General features: G+C 36.6%; 1 protein-coding gene across 1 annotated transcript; it reads left to right on the top strand.

Moving 5' to 3' along the window:
- Positions 1-23,145, top strand: CFAP418 (cilia and flagella associated protein 418). The gene is made up of 6 exons (XM_079117105.1): positions 1-176; positions 3,411-3,498; positions 6,482-6,546; positions 7,089-7,154; positions 17,410-17,505; positions 22,005-23,145. Exons 1-6 carry the CDS (start codon positions 25-27, stop codon positions 22,156-22,158), a joined length of 621 nt encoding a protein of 206 aa, XP_078973231.1. The 5' UTR covers positions 1-24; the 3' UTR covers positions 22,159-23,145.
- The last annotated feature ends 3,213 nt before the right edge of the window (positions 23,146-26,358 follow it).

Here is a 26,358-nt window from a genome sequence, read left to right as displayed (position 1 = left end):
TGGGGAAAGACGTGACGATTCAAGATGGCGAAGGACCTGGATGAGCTCTTGGATGAAGTCGAGTCCAAGTTTTGCAGACCCGACCCACTGAGACTGGGCATGGGCGAGCCGCCCAGAGGCTACGGCGGCACCCACGGCAGCGACCGGAACCGAGCCGAGGCGAAAGAGAAGCTCAGGTTAACGGGCGGGAAGGGTGGGCTGTTCCGGTCAAAACCCCAAAGCCGCCCGGCCGCCGCTGCACCCAAAAGAAAAGTGCCCGCGACCTCCCGCCCGCCTCGGGTTAGGGCTCAGACCCTCTGCGCCCCACGCTCTAGTCAGCGCTGGCCGGGTCCGCGGTCCACGAGGATTCGGGCTTCCCTGCGCCCGGCCCAGACTCCGCCCCCGGGCAGCGCCCCGGGAGCCGGGCCGCCGACGCCCCGCCCCGACGAGCTCCCGGCCCGCGCGGTCCCTGCCAGCCCGGGTGCGCGCCGCGCAGCCCGCGGAGCCCTAATCCCGGCGGGGCGCTGACCTCCTTAGCTGGAGAGCAGAGCCGCCAGGTTTTGGTGTCTGACGCAGAGGTTCTCAGACCCTGTGAGGTACCTAACGGAACGACCTGTTGCCTCTGACGTCTCTGCCCGGCCCGTGCCTGGTACGTCTGTCATGGAGGGAGAAAACGATTCCGTTCTGTCCTGCCATTACCCGAATTTCTTTAAACTCAACGAGTTAGATGAGATTAGATTCATGACAAAAATGTTAATTATTATCAACATTGTTTTAATTAGCTCACCAAGTTAAGGAACCCAGCAGATGTCAGGCATCCCCATGTCAGGCATCCCCATAGAAATTTGGGGACGGTTCTTTAGTTTTCTGGGTTTTGACCCAAAAAACTAACTTTCAAGTTTACCAGCTTTTTAACCCCCGTATAGTCATTAAATTATAGGTCACCCTCGTTTGCTGCCTCTCCAACCCACCAACCTAAAAAAATTTTTAAAAAACCTCCAAAATGTTAGCATCGTGTGAGTATTGTCCTTCGAAGTGATGTCGTGGGAGGCCCAAGAAGGAACTCATGCTAGAATCTTTTGTAAATTGCCTCTTGCTTAGAGTATTTGGGAAAGGCTAGTGAAATTACACAGAAGCAGTGTTGGATCAGTTCAAGAATGTCATTCTTGCTAACTTTATGGCTACATGTGTTGTTTGGTTTGCATTTGTTGTTTCTCGGAAGAGTCAGCTCAGTCCATTGCTGCCCAGTTCACCAGACTTACCTACAATGACATTTGTTTATAAAAAGTCACTCTCAGAAGATAAAAACATTGAGAAGATCCTAAAGGAATTCAAAATCAAAAAGGTCTAAAAATAAGTTGAGTACCAAGCAGCATTTTACAAAATAAATGTAGAAACAACTAAAATGACTACTTTGAACGGATCCACTCCCATTTGGTTGAATGTGTATGAAAATATCACTGCGCTCATTAACTTGAATATTATCTTGCAGGCTGGAATTCCTTATGTACCCTTGACAGCACATCTGCACCTACCTGCCCTTCCCCACCGCAGTGTTATTTGCGATTTCTTTGTTTATTTGTTCCTTTAGGGGATGGAGAGAATTTATCAAAGAGCTTACCAGCCGTGTTCTTCTTAGGAGAACTAGCATGCAGCCGGATAGGGTGTCTTAGAACAGGCAGCTCATAATGGAAAGAACCATTACCTATGTGGATCCTCTCCAAGCACAGGTTCTTTTATTCCTGTTTGCCCTATTGAAATTCATCTACATCCTTCCAGTACCCCATCCCACCTTAATACAGTAGATTTTTCAGTCAGTACATTTGTAAAAGTTGCAGTGAATCAGTATGTTGTCATTTATGTTAACACTTTTTATCTAGCAAGGTAGTTGGAAATTATGCAAGACAGCAACCAAGACCCTAAATCTAATACCAAATGCAATCTGTACCTGGTATACAATGTCACATTAAAATTTTACCTTGAGTCAAAATTGATGTTTAAAAGCAAGTAAGCAACTTATGTTGTGAATTTATTAATAGGAGATGGCCTACCAGTTGTACAGCAATATAAGCTGTCTTTTATGAGTTAAAATACTAAAATTACCTCTTGAAACAATAGCTCTGCAGATAATACAGTAAATGACCATGCTGCATCTGAATACCAAAAACAACCGCTAATGTAAAAGATTTTTAAAATGCAATTTGTGAAAGTGTTAAAAATGATTTAAAAAGAAATATGTGATTAGTTTTTCCTTTTAAGAAAAGGGTTAAGTAAAACTTCAGTAGTAATAATGTGGTTCAGAATGATACATATGAAAACATTTTAAAATAATATCATAACCTCTTAGTTAAGAGCTATAATAATAACTAACATATTATTGAGTCTTGTCCATGTGCTAAGTGCTTTTATGTGTCATTTAAACTCCACAGCCCCATGTGGTGAATACTATTATCCTCTTTCACTGACCAAATCAAATAGTTACTTTTCCAGTCATATTACCAAATTAACAAGGACATCTTAGCCAAGCAGAATCAAAGAAGGGCTATATTCCTGATATTAAGAAATTTCACAGTGAATACATTTCTAAAATTGGAGACATTGACCAAAAAACTTGTGTTTTAAAACAATTCATTTTAAGTTCCAAATGAAGTTGATATACAGTATCTGTAACATGAACTCTGAAGAAAGTTATTCTGCTATGGTGTTAGGTGTATGAACTGTCCTATATTCCATTCCAAGCCTTTTCTTCCTTGATTTGTATGACATTGAACAAGCTTCTGAGTCTCTCAATGCCCTTTCTTCACCTAAAAATTGGGATAATAAAGATGTCTTCTTGTAAAGCCTAAGGATAGTACCTGCCTAGCATTTAGTAAATATTTAGTAAGCATCCTCTGTCAAACAGAAGCTCTGTGCATGAACAGTTTGTATTAATAATCCAGTGATGACTTTGGCTGGAGAAGGTAAAGAGATATTTTAGATATTCTAACACATTGCAATTTTTCCCCCTTTGGTCATTTGATTACATGACCTTTGACTCTTGTAGTAAAGAGATACAGTTATTTGATTTACAGTGGAACCCTTTGTTTACAATATCAGGTCCTACTTAAAATTCTACATATTTTATATTCTCTAAATAAGTGCTTAATGAAATTTAGAAAAGTACATTCCCAGTTTTCTCTTGAATATAATGTATAGGTTTAAATGTCATATACTAAGTATGTAATAGTAAAGTACATTTGTTAATTCATACTGATAAACTGTTTCTTTGTCTCAGCAAACTTAGGCTGTGTCCATATCAGGAAAAATAATTAACAGCACATATATCCTTCTGTTATCAATTGTAATAGTGGACTTTATACAAAACTCTTCTGATTTTGAGTTTATCTTAAGCTTCAGGTGGAGGAGTTTTCTTTGTGTGTTTTTCTTTTCAGATCAACAGAAACATTAAAAAAAGAAGATGATCTTGACAGTCTTATTAATGAAATATTTGAAGAGCCCAACTTTGACAAAAAGAACTTTGTAAGTCAAGTATTATAAAAGTATAATAATTCTTTCATTATTTCAAGACATTTAGAATAACATGAAAACCTAAAGAAGGCACAATAGCTATCTGTAGTCCTTTAAATTCTGAGAAATGTAATTACTTAAAGAAATCATTCCACTTAAAGAGATGTATAGATCTGAGTGTGGTGGTACAGCCTGTAGCCACTCAAAAGGCTGAGGCAGGAGGAGCACTTGAGACCAGCATGGTCTTTAAAAAACCAAACAAAAAGAAAAGAAAAAGATAAACTACAACAAAGAGTGAGAGAGGAAATAAAATATTTATAATATTGAAACTCTCACTGAGTGTTTCCCTCTTCATTTCTTAGCAAGAATAAGAAATTAGAAAAGCTGTTAGTGTACAAGTCAACTCAGATGAAGTTGGTCACTTGTGTATGTATTTGTAACCTCCAAGAACACCTTTGGCACCAAAACCAGGTTTCACTATAGGGACGTGCTTAGCATTTTAGGTGCAGTACTGTTGCTATTATTACATGAACCAATGAATAAATTGTGAATATTTTAACTTATTAAATGTTTATGTCTCTTTTAAATGTATAAAAAGTCCATAAAATAATATGACAGCTGCCTAGATTCTGAACATAACAGCTGCCTAATTATGGATATATCTTAATGTTTTGCTGTATTTGTCTCTCTGGACTTTTTGGTTTTGTTTTAAGAAATGAAAATCAGAGATACAATTTTAGATGCCTCCAAATCCTATTTTACTGCCTCCCTTCCCGGAGGTAACCACTATCCATACTTTTGGATACTTTTATAACATATACATAAACCATAAACAGTTCTATCTGTCACAGTTGTCCACTGTGTAACTCCGCCACAGTTTATTTATCCACTTCACTGTTGATAAGTATTTAGATTATTCCCAGTAGTTTGTTATTACAGACAGTGCTTCATCAGATATCTTTACATGTCTTTGTTTATGCATGTACAAAAGTCTCTAGGATATATAAAAAAAGAAAAGGGATTCCTAGGTCCTAAGATATATTCATCTTCACCTTTTCTACCAACTGCCTAATTGTTTTCTAAAGTGACAATATCATTTTATATTTTTCTCACTAGCAGCTTATGAGTTTATATACTTTAGTATTTATTGGTACAGTATGTGAGAAACATTTGTTAAAATTGAGAGACCAAACATATGTCTAATTTACAAAGAACGCAAAGAAAAAGTATCTAAAAAAATAAATGTTATACCAGGACTTTTTTAAAGGTGTAGGGAAGATTAAAATAAGACAGCAGACTGAAAATCACTAGGTTATAGTAGTATTAAGGATATCAGTAGGGACCACTTGTATTTTTGTCAGCCAGACTAAAAATTAAATGACTAGTAATAGATTTTAAAGTCTGAATTTCTCTAAATTGAACATTTTCAGTTCATTTGAGTTAAATTAATAAACTGATACCTAGTTGATCATGTCAACACAATAGCAATATTAAATATTCTGCAGACTACATCCTAAGTGCAGATAAGTATATTATGTGTGCCAAATAGTAATGCTACTTAGTCGTGCTAATTAATAGCAAAAAAAAAAAAAAAAATGTTTTGGGATTATTCATTAATCATCTAAGCAATCATTATTTATTTAACTACCATAGGGTACCCATCTGTGTATGAGATATTATCTTCATTTCAAGGTGTTTCTGAAAGAGAAAATACATACTTTTCTGTTTTAACTTTGAGAAATACTAATTTGGGAGTAGTGAGGGAATAGCTCAATGGTAGAACACTTGTTTCGTTTACACAAAGCCCTGGGTTTGATGCCCAGCACCATGCACGTGCACAAGCATACACACACGAGGTACACGTTTATATCAGTTTTCCAGCCTTCAAGAATGAAAGCAGATCTATGTAAAATATTTATTGGATGTGAAAAAGAAGTAACATGAATGAGTGATCCATACCCACATTGTCCTAAGGGACCATATTATACCCTGAAAGTACTGTTTCTACCCATCCTCTGCTTTCCCATTGCATTTCTAAACTGCTTCTCAGACGCACACCAGAAGGCCCAGAATCCAACAACAAATATCAGTGTGCCAACTTAGAGTCACAGTCGTGAGCCTGGATGAGACTTGAAACATGCTCCCCAAGACAAAAAGAGACTCATGCACATTATTTTTTAGACTTGCACCAAAATATTTTCTGATTCTGTTTAGCATCAAATAAAAGAGTTAAGAGAATGTAAACTGAAATAATATTTTTACCTCCATTAAACTTCCTCACCCACTAGGTAAAATGGAAACATGGCTCTGCATAGTTTAAATTGCCTTTTTTCCATCTCACTTCCTTCTCCTTGGCGGTGGTCCTAGTATGTGGTTGGTTCATCTTGTTTGGTACCATATACCAGTTAACACGTAATAAATGCTTGCTAATGATATGATGTTATATTACCATATAGGAACTACTGTGTGGTTATGACTAGGTAGCTCTGCATTTCCCTTGAACATCTATTAGCTGATACCATTCCAGCTGATCAAAATTAATATTTCTGAAGTTACACAGGAGTTTGGTTAGTTTATTTTTAGTTCAGATGAGTACTGTTCACAGCTGTTAAAAATGAGTCTAAGGGGTTTTTTCCCTCCTCAATTGAATTTTTCCAGAATGAAGTTTTAAGTAGAAGGCCTTTCGTATTAAATCATTGAACTCTGATATTAACTGAAGAGTTATAAAGTGACTCTAAATCTTAGCTTGCTAATAATGGCAGTATATCACTTTCCTAGACTAAAAGTTAGCATAGTAATTTCCAGATTCCTCAGGGAGTTCTACTTCCCTGTTGCCTTTAAAAGCTTTTGAACCTTGTTTTTATTTCAGGTACTTAAAAATGATGCCACCAAAATTTTTATTTAAGTCATTAAAAAAATCCTTGTTGTAAAGAATATTAGTTTTCACTTTACATATCTCTAAGTTACCCTTGGCCTTTTATTGTTTTGTTAACAGAAATTAAAATCTAAATCTTCAGGTAACACATCTGTCAGAGCTTCCATTCAAGGCCTCAGGAAGAGGTAAGTTGAGATTGCTTTGATGATCACACTCAGGCAAACAAACACTATAAGCATAGTCTAGTCTATTTTGTTACCATTTAAACAATGACATTGAAGAACAAAGCACTAGTTTGGGCCTTCAGGAGAAAGACCTACAGCAATATCTTTATTGTTCTTATGGTCTGTGACCCCTTAGTGTAAAGGAAATTAAATGGGAGATTATTGCTATTGTAAATACTTTTCTGCCACGTTAGAAAAAAAGTGTGAACAGTTTCTCAAAATTAATGTTCTGTTATATTCTTTAGTATTTACTTTGTCCCTTACATTATTTGGCAAACACATTTTTCTGTGACTCATTTTAACTCCTGAGTGTTCCAGAATGTACAGGTTATATCCAATAAAGCAGTGATCCTGTAATAAATACTGCTTCTTTGAAATAGTGGGCTTGCTAGGGAAAATATACAATTTGATTACAAGAACATAGAGTCAATGAGGCCAAATTAACTTCTCATATTTCTTTTTTGTTGTAATTTGATGTTTCTCCATCTGTTGAACATGTCTAGTTGCAGCCCAGTGTACCTTGGTGGAAGCACTATTCCATTTGGGATTGGAACAAATACTTCACAGAGGTAGGATGTAACAAATATATACTTTCTTTCTAGGTTTTTGCAGATTGATGACCTGCTGTTAAAATGTAGTTCTTATCATCTTGACTTGCATACATTTTATAATGAGAGCTTTATTTTATTAGCCAGACACTATATTGAAATATTTGTTATTCTTGAGTGGTAGCTGTTAAGAGCTAGGTACTGGGTACATATTGTTTATTGTGTCAATGTCCTTTTCTTTCTTTTTTTTTTTGTTTTTGTTGTTTTTTCTTTATTTTTACAGATGCATTTTGATTCACAGTACACAAATGGGGTACAATTTTTCATTTCTGTGGTTGTACATGACGTAGATTCACACTGTTCATGTAATCATACATGTACATAGAGTAATGATTTCTGTCTCATTCCACTATCTTTCCTTCCCCTGCCCCCTCCCCCCCCATTTCCCTCTACATAATCCAAAGTTCTTCCATTCTCTTATCCCCTGCTTCCTCATCTCTGTGATGTATCATTATTCACTTATCAGTGAAAACATTTGGCCTTTGGTTTTTTTGGGATTGGCTTATGTCACTAGCATGATATTCTCCAACTCCATCCATTTACCTGCAAATGCCATAATTTTGTTCTTTATGGTTGAGTAAAATTCCATTGTGTATATATATCACATTTTCTTTATCCATTCATCTATTGAAGGGCATCTAGGTTGGTTCCACAATCTAGCTATTGTGAATTGAGCTGCTATAAACATTGATGTGGCTGTGTTACTGTAGTATGCTGATTTTAAGTCCTTTGTGTATAGACGGAGGAGTAGGATAACTGGGTCAAATGGTGGTTTCATTCCAAGTTTTCTAAGGAATCTCCATACTGCTTTCCAGAGTGGCTATAGTAATTTGCAACTCCACATCCATGTCAACACCTATTATTGCTTGTGTCCTTGATAATTACCATTCTAATTGGAATAAGATAAAACCTTAGGGTGGTTTTGATTTGCATTTCTCTAATTACTAGAGATGATGAACACTTTTTCATGTATTTGTTGATTGCCTATATATCTTCTTCCATGAAGTGTCTACCCAGTTCCTTAGCCCATTTATTGATTGTGTTCTTTGTATTTTTGGTGTAAAGTTTTTTAAGTTCTTTATAAATTTTGGAGATTAGTGCTCTATCTGAAGTATGTGTGGAAAAGATTTTCTCCCACTCAGAAGGTTCTCTTTTTCCCCTTATTGATTGTTTCCTTTGCTGAGAAAAAGCTTCTTAGTTTGAATCCATCCCGTTTATTGATTCTTATTGTTACCTATGCTAAGCCCACAGCGGACATCATTCTAAATGGAGAAAAATTGAAAGCATTCCCTCTAAAATCTGGAACAAGACAGGGATGCCCTCTTTTACCACTTCTATTCAACATTGTCCTTGAAACACTAGCCAGAGCAATTAGGCCAAAGAAATTAAAGGGATATGAATAGGAAAAGAACTCAAGCTATCACTATTTGCTGACAACATGATTCTATATTTAGAGGATCCAAAAAACTCCCACCAGAAATCTTCTAGAACTTATAAGTGAATTCAACAAAGTAGAAGAATATAAAATTAACATGCATAAGTCTAATGCATTTCTATTCATAAGTGATTAATCCTCTGAAAGAGAACTTAGGAAAACTATTCCATTCACAATAGCCTCAAAAAATAAAATAAAATACTTGAGAATCAATCTAACAAAAGAGGTGAAAGACCTCTACAATAAAAACTACAGAACACTAAAGAAAGAAATTAAGGAAAACCCTAAAAGATGGAAAGCTCTCCCATGTTCTTGGATGGGCAGATTAATATTATCAAAATGGCCATACTATGCTGTACAGATTCAGAGCAATTCCAGTTGAAAGAAATCCCAATGACATTCCTCATATAAATAGAGAAAGCAATCATGAAATTCATCTGGAAGAGACCCAGAATAGCCAAAGCAATCCTGAGCAGGAAGAGTGATACAGGAGGTATCACAATACCAGTCCTTACTACAGAGCAATAGTAACAAAAACTGCATGGTACTGGCACCAAAATAGACAGGTAGACCAATAGTACAGAATATAAGACACAGAGACAAATCCACATAAATATAATTATCTCATACTAGACAAAGGTGCCAAAAACATACAATAGAGAAAAGATAGCCTCTTCAACAAATGGTGCTGGGAAAACTGGAAATCCATATGAAGTAAAAAGAAAATCAAACCCCAACTCTCACCCTGCACAAAACTCAACTCAAAATGGATCAAGGGGAGCTAAAGAAATAGCGCGTGTTGGAGAGCGCTCACCTAGCAGGTGCAAGGTCTGTGGTTCAAATCCCTGGCCTCTCAGAGGCGGGGAGAAAAAAATCCAAAATGGATCAAGAACCTAGGAATTAGACCAGAGACTCTACACCAAATAGAAGAAAAAGTAGGCCCAAATGTTGTTTTTGTTTTGTTGTTGTTATTGTTTGTTTTGGTTTTGGTTTTGTTTGAACCCAGCATCTTAGGCAAGTGCTCTAGTACTGGACTACATCCCCAGCCCTTTTCTGTGCCCTTTTCTAAGCCCCACTTGAAGTGCCTGCATCACTGCAGTAGTAGCCTGATTGATTTGGTTTTTTCCAGAGCGAGGGACTGAACTCAGGGCTTCACTCATGCCAGGCAAGCACTCTATCACTGAGCCACATCCCCAGCCACCCAGCTGGATTTTCGCAGGTACCAAGAGAAGGAGCTTCTTCCCAGCAGTGGAAACCAGCGGGTGAAGCATGCGAAGCAGCACAGCTGCACAGCTTCAAAGGATGCCTTAGTCACAAAGATTTGGCCATAAGTTAGCATGAGAAGCTACAGGTCTGTGTTACTCAAAAAGTTCTCAAGGCTGGGTCATTTGATTGCATGTGGACCGCGTTTCTGCAGGGCTGTTTTACTAATTGAAGTAGAATCTAAAAAGACATCGTTGGAGAGTCATGGCGGTATTAGCTTAGTTCCTAGAAAGACAGTAGGACTGAAGTGAAACCGGGAGTCTGGGGGGCCCCAAACAGAAACTCCAGGTAGCAAACAGGCTACATCCACTGGGGTAGTGCCTGCTTTAAGTGCTCCTTGTAAGAACTGATAGTAGTTGACATCGTTTGTTGATAGTAGTTAAACCATCATTTAAACAAGGAATTCGGGATACAAACTGGCTTAGAGCAGAATGTTGGCCTTGTTGCTGTCAATCCTGAATTACCTGTCAGCTCAGTTGGACTCATCTTAGTCATTTCCAGAGCCATGCCACCTCGAATCTGGGCTTCTGTCAAGTTACCCATGAACTTCAGCAGCTTCCCAGTAACCATCCACTTCCAACTTCTCAAACTTCACCCACATATAGCATTCAAGATAACATTCCCAAAGTATTACTTTGAGCACCTCTCCCTATTCCAAAGGCAAATGAAAGTTGCCGTTTGTCTCTCATTAACTGTAAACTTGCTGTTTATCAAATTGTATCCTGCTCCCTCTTTCTCTTTAGTTCCTTCACCTGCAATCAAAGCCTGAGCCAGCCATTCCACTTCCACTGGAACACCTGTCGTCCTCTTCTTGCCACTTGTATTTTTCTGCCTCTGAGTGTTTTTACATGTGTTCCCTGTCTGGAATGACCCTCCTTTCTCATGCATATCCCCTGCTTTAATTCACATACTACCAATTTGTTTTCTCATTCCCTCTGAACTTCTTTTTTCTTTTCTTTTTTTCAAGTGCACTGAATGTCTAAGCCTTGTGCTAGTTTACAAAACAAAAAAGTAACACACTGGTCATAGAGAAACAGATAAAGAAGCAAATGATAGCTGGGGTGTAGCTCCCACAGTAGAGCCCTAGCCTGGCATGTGAAGGCCCTGAATGTGATCCCCAGCACCGCAGGAAAAAGACGGAAATCATGTAAAAATGGTGTATACATATTAGTAAGAACCAAAAGGGAGTGAAATATTAAGCAATCTAAAAAAACACAGAAGCAGCAAATAATCACACCGGCACGAGAAGGAAGGGCTCTGATGACAGAACGCCACGTCACTCTGCCACTCAAAAGCTGCCAAGCCTTGAGAAGAGACGCCATGTTCTAAACCCTCAGCTTGCTTTTCCCAAAAAACTAACCATGCTTCATGGACATATTGTGAGGATGAAATTAAATAATATTCCATATAATAGCTGTGCCCACAGTGTAAGAGACAGCTAACTACAGGTATGCTGGTTTGTCATTATCTGTGTCTTTCTCATCCCGTGGTCCTGCTTTCTTTGCTGTGGTCTCCCGCAGGGGCAAGAATCCTATATTCTCCTACTACTTTTCCACTTTATCTCAGGAAAGAAGTACTTACTTATAGATGCCTTCTGATTTTAAATAGGGTCTTTTAAAATGGTATATTCTACTCTATATCCAAAGATTAATATTGCATTAAGATTTTTATATATAGTACATTTTGTGTGTGTGTGTGTGTGTGTGTGCATGCTTTGCTATAGTTCTACCATATAGGAGTCTTATTTTAGATGAAATTTCAATTAACAAAAGAACAGCCTATTTTTATAGCTTGGAGGTCCTATCTCATAGTGTTGATGACTGAGGATGCCAAAATATATCAAATTCCATTCCTACAAGGGAAGATACTGTGTGCTTATATATGCACAGATCTTTTCTTCCTCCCCCATCAACTGCCCCTTTCATTACAGAATCTGCACATATAAAAAAATACATTTATTCACATACACATAAAACATTCTATGTGTGAAGTCCCTTCTACTGTCTAGAGCACTTTTTATATATGCATGTCGGTTCACCTGCTCCACAGAAAAAGCCGAACATGCAGCTAGAGAAAGAATTTTTAATTCCATTTTATAAATGAGATTAAGGTACTGGTGTTAGATTCATTAAGCACATATTTGCCACCAGCTAGGTCCTAGGGATTAAATGAACAAATTATAGTGAACAAATTAATGGATATTTCACTGCCTCAATGAACTTTCAGTCTAGGTGATGAGATAAACTGTAGATATTTTCAAAAATGTACTTAATTTCCATTAAATGTATGGTATAAAGGGAGAGTATGGGATGCTATAAGCATAGATAATGGACACCCTAACTGTTATGAAGGATCAGGGAATGCTTCCCCAACAGATAACATTTAATCAAACCACAATATGAAAAATGAGGAGTTAGGCAGAGAGGGGACTATCAGAGCCAGAAGGTGTACCATGTTATAAGATCCCTGAGATGGGAAGGAGCCGGGCATGTTGAAGGAACATGGTGAACTGAAGTATGGTGAGGAGGGGAAGTAATGGCTCCTAATAGGGCTGGAAAGTCAGAGACATTTGGTGTAGGATCCTATAGTCCATTGAAGAATTTTAGAAAAAGTAGGTTCTAGATGCAGTTGAAGCCCTTGGGGATTTTAGGGGGTGTTTTGTTTTGTTTTAGGCAAATAGAGGTGACATAATGTGATTTGTGTTTTGAAAAAAAAAAAAAAAAGTCATTTGGGCTGTTGTATGGAGTATGGCTTGTACTTTGGAGGGTTGAAGATAGAAAAGGATGTAGGGAGACTAGTCAGCGGGCAGTACTTGCAGTGGTCTAGGAAAGAAAGAATGGCTGCCAGGCACGGTGGCGAACACCTGTAATCCCAGTGGTGGGGGAGGCTGAGACAGGAGGATCTTGAGTTCAAAGCCAGCCTCAGCAAAAAAGAGAGGCACTAAGCAACTCAGCGAGACCCTGCCTCTAAATAAAATACAAAATAGAACTGGGGATGTGGCTCAGTGGTTGAGTGCCTTTCGAGTTCAATCCCTGGCACCACCCCCCCCCAAAAAAAATGGCAGCTGTAACCTGAGTGGTGGCATTGGCTATGTGGAAAACGTATAAAATTTGAGTTATTTAGAACATAGAGGAGCTGAAGAAAGAGCTCATTTGGAGAGCGCTCGCCTAGCATGCTTAAGGACCACGGTTCGAATCCCTGGCCGCTCAAATGAGGAAAAAAAAAAAAAACTAGAACATAGAATTGGCAGACTTCCGTAACTAAATGGCAATAGTAGATAAGGAGGAAAGTTATTAAGAATATCTCCCGGGTAGTGTAGTGTGCTTTGCCCAGGGTCACATCCCTTTTCACAAAGCAAGGACTCAGATTGGTAACTTGATTCCTAACCCATTACACTTTCTAGTATACCAGTTTGCAGCATGTAATATATATAAGAGGAAAGACTCTAAACTGCTTTTGCTATTGCAACTGCTGTTTTTTTCAAACTGTCCAAACATCAAGACTCCCGAGTCCCATTTGTATCAATCTGATAGGATTTACCTGAAAACCAGAGTCTGGGAGAAGATGATATTAAGCTGTGTTCTGGGCAGTCCCACCACAAACATCTTTAAAGCCACATCTACTTAGTAGGGCAAAAGGACAAAGCTGTTGGTGACACCTTCTTCATGTATTCCCTCCATATTTGAGAAGGGGAAACCTGGTAATTTATCTTTCACTGGAATCAAAAATTTATATTAGATAAGTTTTTATTTACAGATGGTCTTGATTTGCATCTTAATTTGCAATTAAGATTTTTCAACTTTACAATGGTGCAAAAATGATCATATTCAGTAATTATACTTAAGTTTTGAATTTTGATCTTTTCCCAAGCTGGCAATAAGTGGTGTGATTGTCTTTCAGTGGTGACAGTGGCAGTGAGTGACAGCTCCTAACCAGTCACTAGACAGGAGGGTGAACAACCAGTACTCTGCAGTATACTGTGGTGCTGAGCTGTCTAGTAGGTTAAGTGTGTTAAATGCATTTTTAACTTAGGATGGGTTTATCAGGATGTAACCTCTTTGTAAACTGAAGAGCATCTGTATACAGTTATGAAAAAGAAATATCTTAAAGCCCTGAAAATCAGCACTGATATGTACCCATTGTATAATTTGAGTCTGTTTGTCCTATTTGTTTTATTTATTTATTTGATTTCTAGATAAAGCTCTGGGGATAATGGGGATAATGCTGAACACTTTGGAGTAGAAAATTTTGAGTCTCTTGCCCAGTTGTGGAAAAGAGAAATATAATTGAAAGTGTGGTGATATTAATAAGTGGTATAAATAAAAATCAAGGCAGTATTTTCAAGCCAATCAAATTGTACTCTAAATTATTTTTAAACTACTTACAAGACTAAACTATGCCATAGACCTACTAATTATGATCTAATAGAGTGAATTGTAGCAGTGGAATGATTTCTTAGGTGCAAGTTAGTTTTATTTTTCTCACAGGACAGTGTTTGTAGGAAAATATGGTAGTGTGAATAGATTTGAATAAACTACTAAATTTAAATTAAAAAGCTGTATTTAACATTGTGGTTAAGATTTTACACACACAAAATGTCAGGAAATTCTAAATAATAGTTCCCAAACAGCAATAATTCAACCAAATTGCACATATGTATTAAGGCATTAAAGTTAACACTCTATGCAGTCATGTAATGAACTATATATGCATAAGAAAGCAAGTTATGGTACCTTTGGGAACCATCATTTTCCATTTCCTGACATGTACATTCAAAATCTGAGTTCAAATAGGTACCAATGTAATTGTGTTGAATTTTCATATGTACAAATACAACTGCATAAATTGCTAACAGTTTAAAAGAAAATAGAGAATTGCTTGTGAAACTTATATAGGTTTTTAGTGTTTCATTACCATTATTAATATTTTTAGAAATAGGAAGCATTTTCAAGCTTTCAGGCCAAAAATATTTGCAATTTTGAAATTAACATATTTAAGTTTTAGAGAAATAAGTGGAAAAAATGTAGTGATGGATTTTATTTTTGTTTCAGAAATATATGCTTATTGAAAAAATTGAATTTTAAAATATATACAGAATATAATAATCTTCGTCCTTCCTCTTCATTCCCGTGACTCATGAGCCAACCAGTATTGGCTATGTATTATAACTTTCTACCTTGTTCTTACTACTTTTTGCCATTTTTTTTTTTTTTTTTGTGGTGCTGGGGATCCAACCCAGGGCCTTGTGCTTGCAAGGCAAGCTCTCTACTGACTGAGCTATCTCCCCAGCCCTGCCATGTTCTTATTAACTTAAAACCACCTCTACAGGAAATTTGTTGTTGTTGTTGGCTTTTCCCAAAATAGGATCATGCTATAGCTTAGGTTAGTTGCTATGCACCTTGCTTTGGATGTCCCTCCAAGTCAGTGGATAAATCTAATTCACTCTTTATCAGCTGCCTAATATACCTTATATAAATATACTGCATGTTATTCAGACCTCTCGCTTTTATGTGTAGGGAAGGGAGATTCTGAGGGTTGAACACAGGGCCTTACACATGCTAGGGAAGTGCTCTAGCAATAAGCTATGTCCCCAGCCCAGTCTTTTCCCTTTTTGATACATACTCAGTTGATATTATTTTTTTTTAACCTACTTCAACAATAATGTAATAAACATTATTAAGGTATGTACTTATATATGGGTGCTTTATTTAAATATGTAATGAATTTCCCAAAACAGAATTAGTAATACAACAATTAGGTATAGTTTTAATTTAAAACATAATGCCAATTTTTTCCCAAAATGTTATAGCAAGTTATGTACCCTACTAATTTTAACTTAATTGGTTAAAAAGATGTATCTCATGGTTGCTTTACATTTTAATCCTTTATGTTTTAACCTTTTAATGAATGCTATCTGCCAGGCACTGTTATAATTATTTTACCAAAATTAACTCATTATGTACTCATAATAATTCTATGAGGTATATAAATATCCCCATTTTACAGATAATAGAAACCAGTTCACAAAGAAGTCAAGTTGCTTGACTACAGTTGCACCACTAGTAAATAGTGGAATCAGCATTTGAATCCAGGTGCTCTGTACCCAGAATCCATGCTCTTTACTATTCTTTGCTGCCTGTACTAGTGTGATGATGATTCTTATACATTTTTTTTTCTTAGTTGTCATTTATAAGCACTTTTTGTACAGGACAGAATTTGACCATGAATTGAAAATGTTTTCAACTCTATTATTGATATCTTAAAAGTTCTTATTTTAATTTTTATGATCAAATTTGTTTGTTCTAGCTTTTAAACACTTCAAACAATTGAGGCGATTTCTTGAAAGTAAATCAGAATTACTATACAGGTCAAATTGTTTACATCAGCAAGTCATAATTGTTTATACTTGCTTATATTGTCATTTTACTCCTAAAGTTACTATATAGTATATACATAATTGTATTTTAAAATTGCTTATCACTTCATTTTCTCATATATTCACTGAGGACATTATGTGTGATACAGAATATAATAATAGTTCCCAAACAGCAATAATTCTATCATTCTAGCAGTTCTGTCCTCTTTTCTAACAATCATCAGAATTTTGCTGTACATTGCATCTTTACTGTCAGTACACAAACATGCTCTCTCCCTCCCTTCTTAAATAAAATCCTCTTTAAATGAGAAGTTTTTAAAGAAACTACTGATTTATCTTCTCAGTGAGGTCTAATACAGACCACCTTATTTAAAATTGCAATCCATCCCCTTCCAGTATTCCTAGTTTTCTTTACCCCAATCTATTTATTAGTTCATTTAATTTTCACCTTTTAACATACTGTATAATTTAGTTTCATCTTTTACTAGAATCTAAGCTCCATGAAGACAAAATCTCACAAGCACATAGTGGGTTCTTAGTAAATAGTTTTAAGTGGGCAAACGAAGGCACACATGCCAAGTAGTGGGGAATCAGAAATAAGATACTGTGCCAGCACTGAAGTCGTTTGTGGGAGAGAGGGATCCATTGCAGTGTAGTGTCACACGTTCTTTGATCCAGAGGAATCCCTGGAAATTTCAGTAGGAAGGGAACCAGTTAAATAAATTAGCTTAAGTGAAGAGTTGCCTCCAACACAATTTTAAAACCCTTGAATTGAATTAAAACCACTTTATTTTATGTATATACAATATGTATGTATGCATGTATCTATCTGTCTCAAGATGTTAGTAAAATAGGTGTGAACAAAAAATCTGAAAGTTTAGAGATATAAACAATTTTTTTTTTTTTTTTTTTTTTTTTTTGCGGTGCTGGGGATCGAACCCAGGGCTTTGTGCTTGCAAGGCAAGCACTCTACCAACTGAGCTATCTCCCCAGCCCAACAATTCTTAACATCAGATGAATCTGTACTTTTCTGTAGTTTATTCAGTAATCTGTAACATGGTATGTTCCATAAATAAACCACCATATTTTGATATTTAAGCATACCAATAATCTTTAATACATATTTCTTTTTCTCCAAACAGAGCATGTGACCATCTGCGTTGTATAGCCTGTGATTTCTGGATAGTGAGCTACAATGATTGTATGTGGGACAAATCATGCGATTATCTGTTTTTTAGGTATGTTTCTAAAGCACTTCATTCTATGAAAAACAGTACTAAGGACTTTGTTTTTCGTTTTGCTGTATTGTCTTTGGTAGATGGTTAGATCATGTGACCTGCACTTTTCCAGTCTTTGTCTCATCCATCTCTTCCTTTCCATCTGTCTCCTGTCTGCCTAAACAAGGATGTGTTATTTCTTGACAAGAGCACATAGCCTCCTCACTGATTTTCATGCCTACAGTCTCTTATTTCAAGCCATTCTTTCCTTGTTCAGAATTAAAGCATAGCTCTGAGTATGCCATTGTCCTGGCCAACACCCTTCTGCTCAGAGAATAATGTTCAAATTCCTCAGCAGGCATTCAAGACCCTCGTTATCCAATCTTTGTCCAGCACAGTATACTTTTACCTTTGCAAGATTTTACCTCCATCACAGTACTGAGTGCCCCCATTCCCTCTGACTTTTTGAGCTCCTCACTTCCTGGGACAGCTGCCCACCATTTTACCTACCCTAACCCTTCCTGTCCCTTAGGGACAATTTATCATGCATGTTCATGATTCCCTCACCCTTCTCAACGTGGAAGTAAACTCTTCCTTTCCTTTGGTCCTCGACAGATTGGTATATGATTACCTTCCTCCTTATGGTCAGAACAATGGCTTCCTCATTTTTATAATTTGGACATTTTCATACACTTCCAAAATACTTAACATTTTTAAGGTATTAAAGTTATAAAAGTGTGTATAGCTATATATTCATATTTTCAAATAAAAATTGAGTTAAAATTAATAAGTATGTATATCATGCATTTTTGGCTTCCCCCAGACCTGTGTGGAAACACAGACTGTTTTCAGATACAAGTAATCAATATATAGTAGCACCTTCCAGTTGCATAAAGTAAAAGATGAGAGGGATGGGGGTGTAGTCCAGTGGTAGAGCATGTGCTTAGCATGAGCACAACACCTGGGTTCAGTCCCCACACTATCAAAAAAGAGGGGGAAAAAGAAGAGGATGAAGGGGCTCCCTTCTCCACCTCTTCTGGCAGCCATCGTCCTCAGTAAGTTCATTAGCATCTCCCCTCATTTATCCTTTTTAAACTTTTTCACTTCAGAGACTACTCTGAACATCTTAGAATGCTCTGAATCCTTTTCACTCACACATGCACTCACATACACACACACACACACACACAAATTCACATATACAAATGTATGGGGAAATTATAATTTGAGAGGTTTCACAGTCCTCACCCCATATAAAACCTAGTCCAGTCCCCAAATTCCAGGTTCAGAACCCCTACTCTTAGATTCATCCCATTTTTTATTCCCATAATTGGAAAAGTTAACTTAATCAAATTTTGTTTTGCTTTTCTGACTTCTCTAAACCTTCTGATATTTACTGTCTTCTGGCCAATCTAATAAGTGATTAATAATCCAATAATCTAATAAGTGATTAACAAGTGTTAACATAATTAATATGTTAACAAGATGGACCATGAATTTTTACAAAACTAGCATAGGATAATAAGATGCAAGTAACATCAAAAAAAAACAAAATGGCCAGCACAGGCATAAAGTAAGCAAGTGGGTGACTTCATTGGTACTTGAGGAATTTGCAGTATCTCAATCTGAGTAAAAACACCAGTTGGTTTAATCTAGATTTTTAGCGCCTGGCTTAAAAAAAATCTGCATACATTAGATAAAAAATAAATACTAGAAAATTTATTATACTGTTGGAGATAAGTAATTATTCTTTAAATCTGGAAAATACAATCTCAGCCCTCAAAATGCTTAGGAATATTTGGGAGATAAGAGAACAGAACAACTAAGCAGTAAGGCCATCTCAGACAGACATAGATCACTGATATATTTATTTTGCACAGCTTATTAGCAGTTCATTATCCAAAAAGTAGGCTCATAAAGTGAACAGGACCAGTTTTTGCTCTTAAGTAATGCACGGTTCTGAGAGGGAGACATCACAGATAACATCAGAATGGATTTGAATTTTTCAGAGATAACTGACTATACTGTGGGAACCAAGCCAGTTGAGACTCATGGGGATTAACGAAGGGATATTGTGGTAATCAACGGGAAAGAAATAAGGATCCGAATTATGATAGTGAGGAGGGTAGAGAGGAGCAGATGTGATGTATTTGAGAGAGATTGTAGAGGTTGTCCTCTACAATCATGGAATCTGAGAGACAGGTTTCATTTAGATGAATCCTCGGCTTCTATCTTGGTTTACATAGATGGACTCTGATACTGTCCATTGAAATTTAAGAACAAATTTAAAGGAAGAAGCTATATGTTCATTTATGGGAGCTGTTAAAAACTGTCTCCGACGCTCACAAAGGAAAGGTCATCTGTAAAGTGATAGTTGAAGCCATTGGACAGTATTACCAGGAGGGCCACTTGGAAGACTGTCAGTGAATGCAGAGTTAAGGTCGTCTTGTTTGAGGGTTCTGTTGTAAGGGAAAGGGCAGACATGGGTGGGGACAGGTGTTTGAGTAGAAGGGTTCTAATCGCTGATGGAAAAAGGAGCCTTTTGAAATACTCTGTCTATACTTAATCTGAGTGGACTGTGCTTTAGTGAATGTATAAGTGGTGGATTTAGTTTCTGAAATTAAACTTTTTACTTGCAATTTTCAAAAAAAAAAGAAAGAAAGAAAAAGAAGCCTTGACTAGGAAAAGGAGGACCATTTCCTCTGCACTGGAAGGAGGGTGGGAAGAAACGGATGTATTCAGGGAGAGCTCACTAGGAAATGGAAGGCTTTTCATATCTCCTGGCCTGATTTTGAGAATGAGGATGTGACCTGCTGAAAGTAAAGTTGTGGAGGGTAAATGAAACTCAAGGAGGGATGGGACCAGTCACTGAGGGAAGCCAGAAGTGGGCAAAAGACAAGACCAGAGACAAGTAAAAAGATTTGCAGAGTGCTGTCGAATGTCCCCTGGAACATAGGGAGCCATCTATTTCCAGTGGAGTCAGTCTGCACGTTTGTCACAGCATGAAATGCGTGCAGTCGTTGTATTGCCCTATTTTACACAAGTGAAATAGATGTATCCTAGCTTTGACGAGTTCTAGAACTTTATGAAAGAAACAAGCTATGCTTATTGACACCTTGCCATTATAACTACATAAAATGTTATTTTTCTATTAAATTGTGTGTTTTAAGGAAAAATAATAGAACTATTCTTAAACTTTTAAGATATATGCTTCTAAAAAAGTACCAAATGGCCTAGCATGTATGATATAATGCCCAGCACTTGGGGGGAAGAAAAGAGAAAGAGAAAGAAAACCACTTTAAATGTATTAATTAACTTCCTGGATAGGCATGATTTCTATTCCTAAAATCTCTAAGTAAGGATTCAATCAAGTACTAAATGTTAAAGTTGTCAGAAAAATATTGTAGATTAAACAAAGGACATAGTTCCTCATGTAACCAACTTAGTTTTGATGGTTTTTTTTTTTTTTTTTCCTTTCCGATAAAACTTTTCAGGTCTTCCCTCAGTTCACCATAACCTTATCTAGGGCACTTATCTGCTCAGAGTCTTAGTTTACTAAAATCAGACAGGTGGTCTAGAAAATTAGGTTTTCTTACCTTGTAACCTTAAATTGTGCCTGGATTTTCTAAGATACAGTGCTGAACGTTTTTCCCAGTGACCACCAGAGGGCACTTTGGAGCCTGCCATCTATTGCAGTGATAGCCACCAGTAATGGATACCACTATTTTTTTTTTTTTTTAGTATTTATACAGTATTTTATCATTTCGCTTTGTATTTTTAAATTATTTCATTTTAATTTGTCCATTTTTCTTTGCCATAGACTATTCATGTAAATTCAGCACATGAATTATTAAAATCATAATTTATTTTCTTTAATAAACAATAACTTCTGTATCCTTTTGTATCATAGCCTCAAATCTGGTTATCATTTTTATGATAGTCTTGCTCACTCATTTAGTTATTTTAACATCTTTATTTCAGGATAGCATTTACTCTGTTGCTGATAGTATAATAAGAAAATCATTGAAACAGATGAAAGATATGGTCTGAGACCAATATACAGAAATAACAGGCACTTTTTCTGTGCTAATGAAAATTTCCTATAGTTAATTCATCAGAGAAGCCTGTTGCCTCCACGCCTCTTGTGCTGTCTGCGCTTGCCATAGTGTAGACTTTTGTAGCGGAGGTGTCTGAGGGAGAAGGTACATCACCATTCTTCCCATTCTGTTCTCACTCATGTTGGGTCTGCTAGGACAGATCAGTAATTCATCCCTTGCTGTTTTTGTGTTCTACCACAGCATTAATAACCAGGCCTAGGGGCTCACCTTTAAAAATACTGAATATGCTAGAAATCCTCCAAAAAGTGAACACTGAAGCCTAGTTTCTATTAGTGCGAGGGCCAAGGTCATTTTAGTGTTTAGCTATTGTAAAAATAGGAAAACAAAGCAATTATAACCGTTTTTGTATAATTAAGCCCTGAATAAAGCCGCTGTGCTAAAACCTTCCTGTTTTACTAATAGGAACAACATGCCAGAATTCCACAAATTAAAAACAAAGTTGGTAAAGAAGAAGGAAGCACGGGCATATGCATGCCAGTGCAGCTGGAGAACTGTTGAAGAACTGACGGACCTGCAGACAGATCACCGGCTTCGGTGGGTTTGTGGTAAACATTGAGAATGCTCCCTTTGACATTCCCACAGATGCCTCTGTGAGAGCAGCCTCCAGTCGTCATCTCGTTTAGGTAAAGGCACATATCATATTGTACCCTTTGGAAAAAGACAGTGAATTTCATTTAACTATACAAATTTTTGAAGATCAAGTGGGCTGAGGAGATAATACAACACTTTAGAATTATTCCTTTCTGATGATGGATGTTTCACTTAAGTAAGTAAGGTAACAAATATCCAAATTCTTCGTTTGCCTAACTCCTGTTAAATGGAAGTTTAATGATAGCATTTCATACTATCATACAGCCTTTCATTAGCAACGCGACACTGACTGCTCACTTCCAGCAGTTAAAGGGGGGGACCTGACCCGGGCACAGAGGTCTTTGTAGAATTGGTTTTGGCACTTCCTCCAGTCACTTCTGCTGTTGCCAAAGATCATAACTTAGACATCTCAAAAACTGGATGCCAAGTGACTAACAGAAGGGCTGTCAGGAATACAGGATGTTATAAAACACTGCCTTAGACCTCACCAGCTCAAAACAATGTATGCACAATAATGACAAATATGTGTTGCCAGTTTTAGCTTATTTCTCCTCCTTTTGTTCATTTAGATTTTAAAAATTTCTTCGCAAATATCCATTTATATACAGAAAGAAATTGTTTCCATGAACCGAAAATCACAAAAATCCTGATACAAATAGGTGATTGTTGGATTTTTAAATGCTCTCTAGCCTTTAATGCCGACAATTCTATCAAGCAAGCAAGTAAGATGATTTTTTCAGGCAGCCTATAAACTTTTCTGGTAGAATCAGATTGATAATTATTAGATGAGTACATGAAAAGGGACATAAAGCCTGATGACCCAGCAGGTATCCTGTTAGGCTCCTCCTTGATATCACTGAGCAGCGTGTTCAGAAAATCATTTACCTCACAGTTTCCAGTTCCTAGCACCCTTGAAAGATTCTGAAGGCTTTTTAATCTGCCAGAAACTACCGCAAGTAAGGGCACACTGAAAGGGAGTAATTTTTAGCACAGTTATCTTCTTCTTGATCTTATGCTGACTCTATTCCAGCTGCTCTTCTGAAGCAAAGAACATCTACATAGCCATTTAAAGCCTTTCCTGGCCATGACACGTTTGCCTACGTTAGTTAAGTAGTGTGGCAATAAACAAATCTCATCGTGACTGATACTCATATTTTTGTATCAAGGACATGTCTATAGATTTTATCTTTCAATAAAATTTTTTACTCCCCAAAATTATATGTCTCTGTAATTGTGTCAGAAATATAGCAGGATTTAGACTGAAGTCATCTCTTCCAAAAAATTGCAAAACAAGATTCATATTCAAAATTTCATGGGATTTGTCATGTTAGTCATAATGATGATGACTTCTGTTTAGGCCAGTATTCAGATTTGCTGAATCATCAATTTAAAAAATATTTTTAACTTATTTTCCTTTCAGATGGATGAAAATATCCCTTCCATTTTTCTTTGTCATTGTAACTATCCTGAAACTGGGACATATTACCTGTGTATGGCATTCCATAACATAATAATCATAATAATTCTGTAATGTCAGAAATGTCTCTACGAGTTTCAGTTTTTATTGTGAGTTTATAAGCTTTTTAGTATTGTACTATTTTAATCTAAAATGTAGAAAGAATATTACATTTATATGTAAATACCTATTACAATTTAAGCTAAAATGCATCTACTTTAGTATCAATATAGAAGAAAAGAACCAATATAGAAGAAAAGAAGTCAACTATAATTTCAAAATGCAAAGTCTATAAAAGTTTTAAGATAATCCTATTTTCAACATTTATGATAATCTCCTACCTTTAGCAGGTATCTGTTATGAAGCCAGGTAACTACTTTCTTTGAACTGTATTATACTCTCAGACCCTCATGCTTCCTAGAAATGAGTATTCTCCATTTATTACTTTTTATTTTATAATAAAGTATTCATATTGGTATTATTTGAAATAATTTTGGTATTTTTTAATGTCAACAAGAAAGTTTCCAGCTATCTAGTTGAATATTTACATGAGGTAGGGAGCAGCATGCCACAATTGTTTTTAACAGGAATAAGGAATAAAACATACATGCATGAATTTTCAGACTATTAATCCATTCACTGCACTGGCATTTCCTGGTAAATTTGAATCTATCCATACTCAACAACACAACAGTTTTTTTCCAATTTGTACAAAATTTATGAATTGTTAAAAACTTGGTGAAATAAACAGAATGATGCCAACAACATCAGAAAGCAAACTAGAATAACTCAAGTCCCATGAACAATGGAGTGAGTGATAAAATTCAGTGACATACACCCTTACACCGCAGCAAATATGCAAGCTGCAAATAAGAAAGAGTGTGTGTGCACCTGTACATGTGTGTATATGCGTGCATAAAAGAGCATGGCCAGTCAAAGGAGCAGGTCCAAGTTCAAGAACAGACCAAGTTGATGTGATATGCATCCAAATGTCAAGAAACTTAGAATCCTCCTTTTCTTGGGCCAAAGGTGGTAAAAGACTGTGAAACAGTATCACTTCCCCTACTTTTCATGCTGACCTAGTATTTTTCAATATGAAAAAAAAAATCTTTGTATCCAAAGTACTATGATGAAGCTCAGCAATAAATTTCAGGTAGTGTTTTCCTCAGCTGTTATGTTTTTGTTTTGTTTGTTTGGTCCTGGGGATTGCACACATTACCAGGCAAGTAGTCTGCCACAAGCTACATTCCCACCCACCCCCCCCCCCTTTTTTTTTAAATAAAGTATCTCACTTAAGTAGCCCAGGCTCAAACTTTCTACCCTCCTGCCTCAGCCTCCTAAGTAGTTGGGATTACAGGCATGCACCATCATACCTATCAGCTGTTAGGTTTTAACAAAAGCTTTTATCAGACAACATTGTACCCAGATAACTTGTGTCAGTTGTTTAAAATAGTCCTGGAGCAAAGAAAAAGTTCAAAATACACAATTCCTTTAAAGGTTTTACTTCATAGTATTTTGGGTTTGTGAAACAATTGTGTGCCCTGTTTTAATAATTAAATTTGTCTTCAAATGTCTTGAAATAATGGATGACAAAATGTGAAGTGTTATTGAATCAGAGTTGAGAGTCATGTTCCTTAGAAAGCCATTTGACTTTTGGAGCTATTTTTGCCTGCTCTGTATGAATAGTAGATCTCTTTAATAAGCTCTTTGTAAGGAGTAAACCATAAAACATGAAAATGATAGCATAGTGTTTGATTCAAAATAAGTGCTTAACAAATGTTCTCATTTTTCCCTTCTAAAATAATTATTGTCTAAATTATAGTAATAGTGCAGCATGGTTCTTGAAACAGATCATTTGACATGTTTGCTGTTCATTCCCTATGAGAAAGACAGCAATGCTATCATTTTTATTTTACATCTAGTAAATGTAAACCTGGCCTTTTTGATTTTATATAAGTTGAAGCTATTACTTTCCTTTAAAAAAAGAAAAGTGCTCCCTTTAGCTTACCTCTTCCTTTCTGACTTAAACCTATGTGGCCATCATGAGAGCACTCCAGTCCCTCCACAGTATCCTTTAGCTTTATCTTCCCATTTCCCCCTGCTCCTGCCAAACTTCCTGCCACTGTCCCTCAGACACACCTTACATATTACTGTTCTCCCTTATCCTTTCAAAATACAAATCATTCTTCCAACCCTGATCTTGTATAGCATTGATTCTCAAAGTGAGCTCCACTCTTAGGGAGTCCCCACTCTCATGGAGCTAAATTTATTTTTCTAGCCGTCAGACATGAATTGCTTTTTCACAGTATGGACGTTTGACTAATGATGTAAATGGAGGTCAAACTGCTCTGGCCCCTAACTTAGCTCCATTTAAAGCAGTGGTACCATGCAAGCACATGCAGTTTTAAGAAAGCCAGTTTCATTTAAGAATGTTCATGCAGTAAAAATTGTTAACCTTATTAACCTCAGCCTTCAAAAATATCTTTCTGATATTCCATGTGACTAAAAAGTTATATACATATTGTGTGATTGTCTTGTGAACTGAAAAAACTGCTTTTCTCAAAAAGAATAATTGGCAAGCTATTGGAATTTGGAAAATTAATAAAGTGATTCCTTCCAAATAAATAAATGACAGTATTATAAGCCAAAATAAGAATTTTGGAAAACTCGTATCTACCAGTGAGCATGACAGCTTCCCCAAAACGTAAA

Source organism: Sciurus vulgaris, assembly GCF_902686455.1.
Source record: "Sciurus vulgaris genome assembly, chromosome: 1".
Classification (NCBI taxonomy): Eukaryota; Metazoa; Chordata; class Mammalia; order Rodentia; family Sciuridae; genus Sciurus; species Sciurus vulgaris.
The sequence above is the reverse complement of the archived record's forward strand: the minus strand, read 5'-3'. Positions and strand labels throughout refer to the sequence as shown.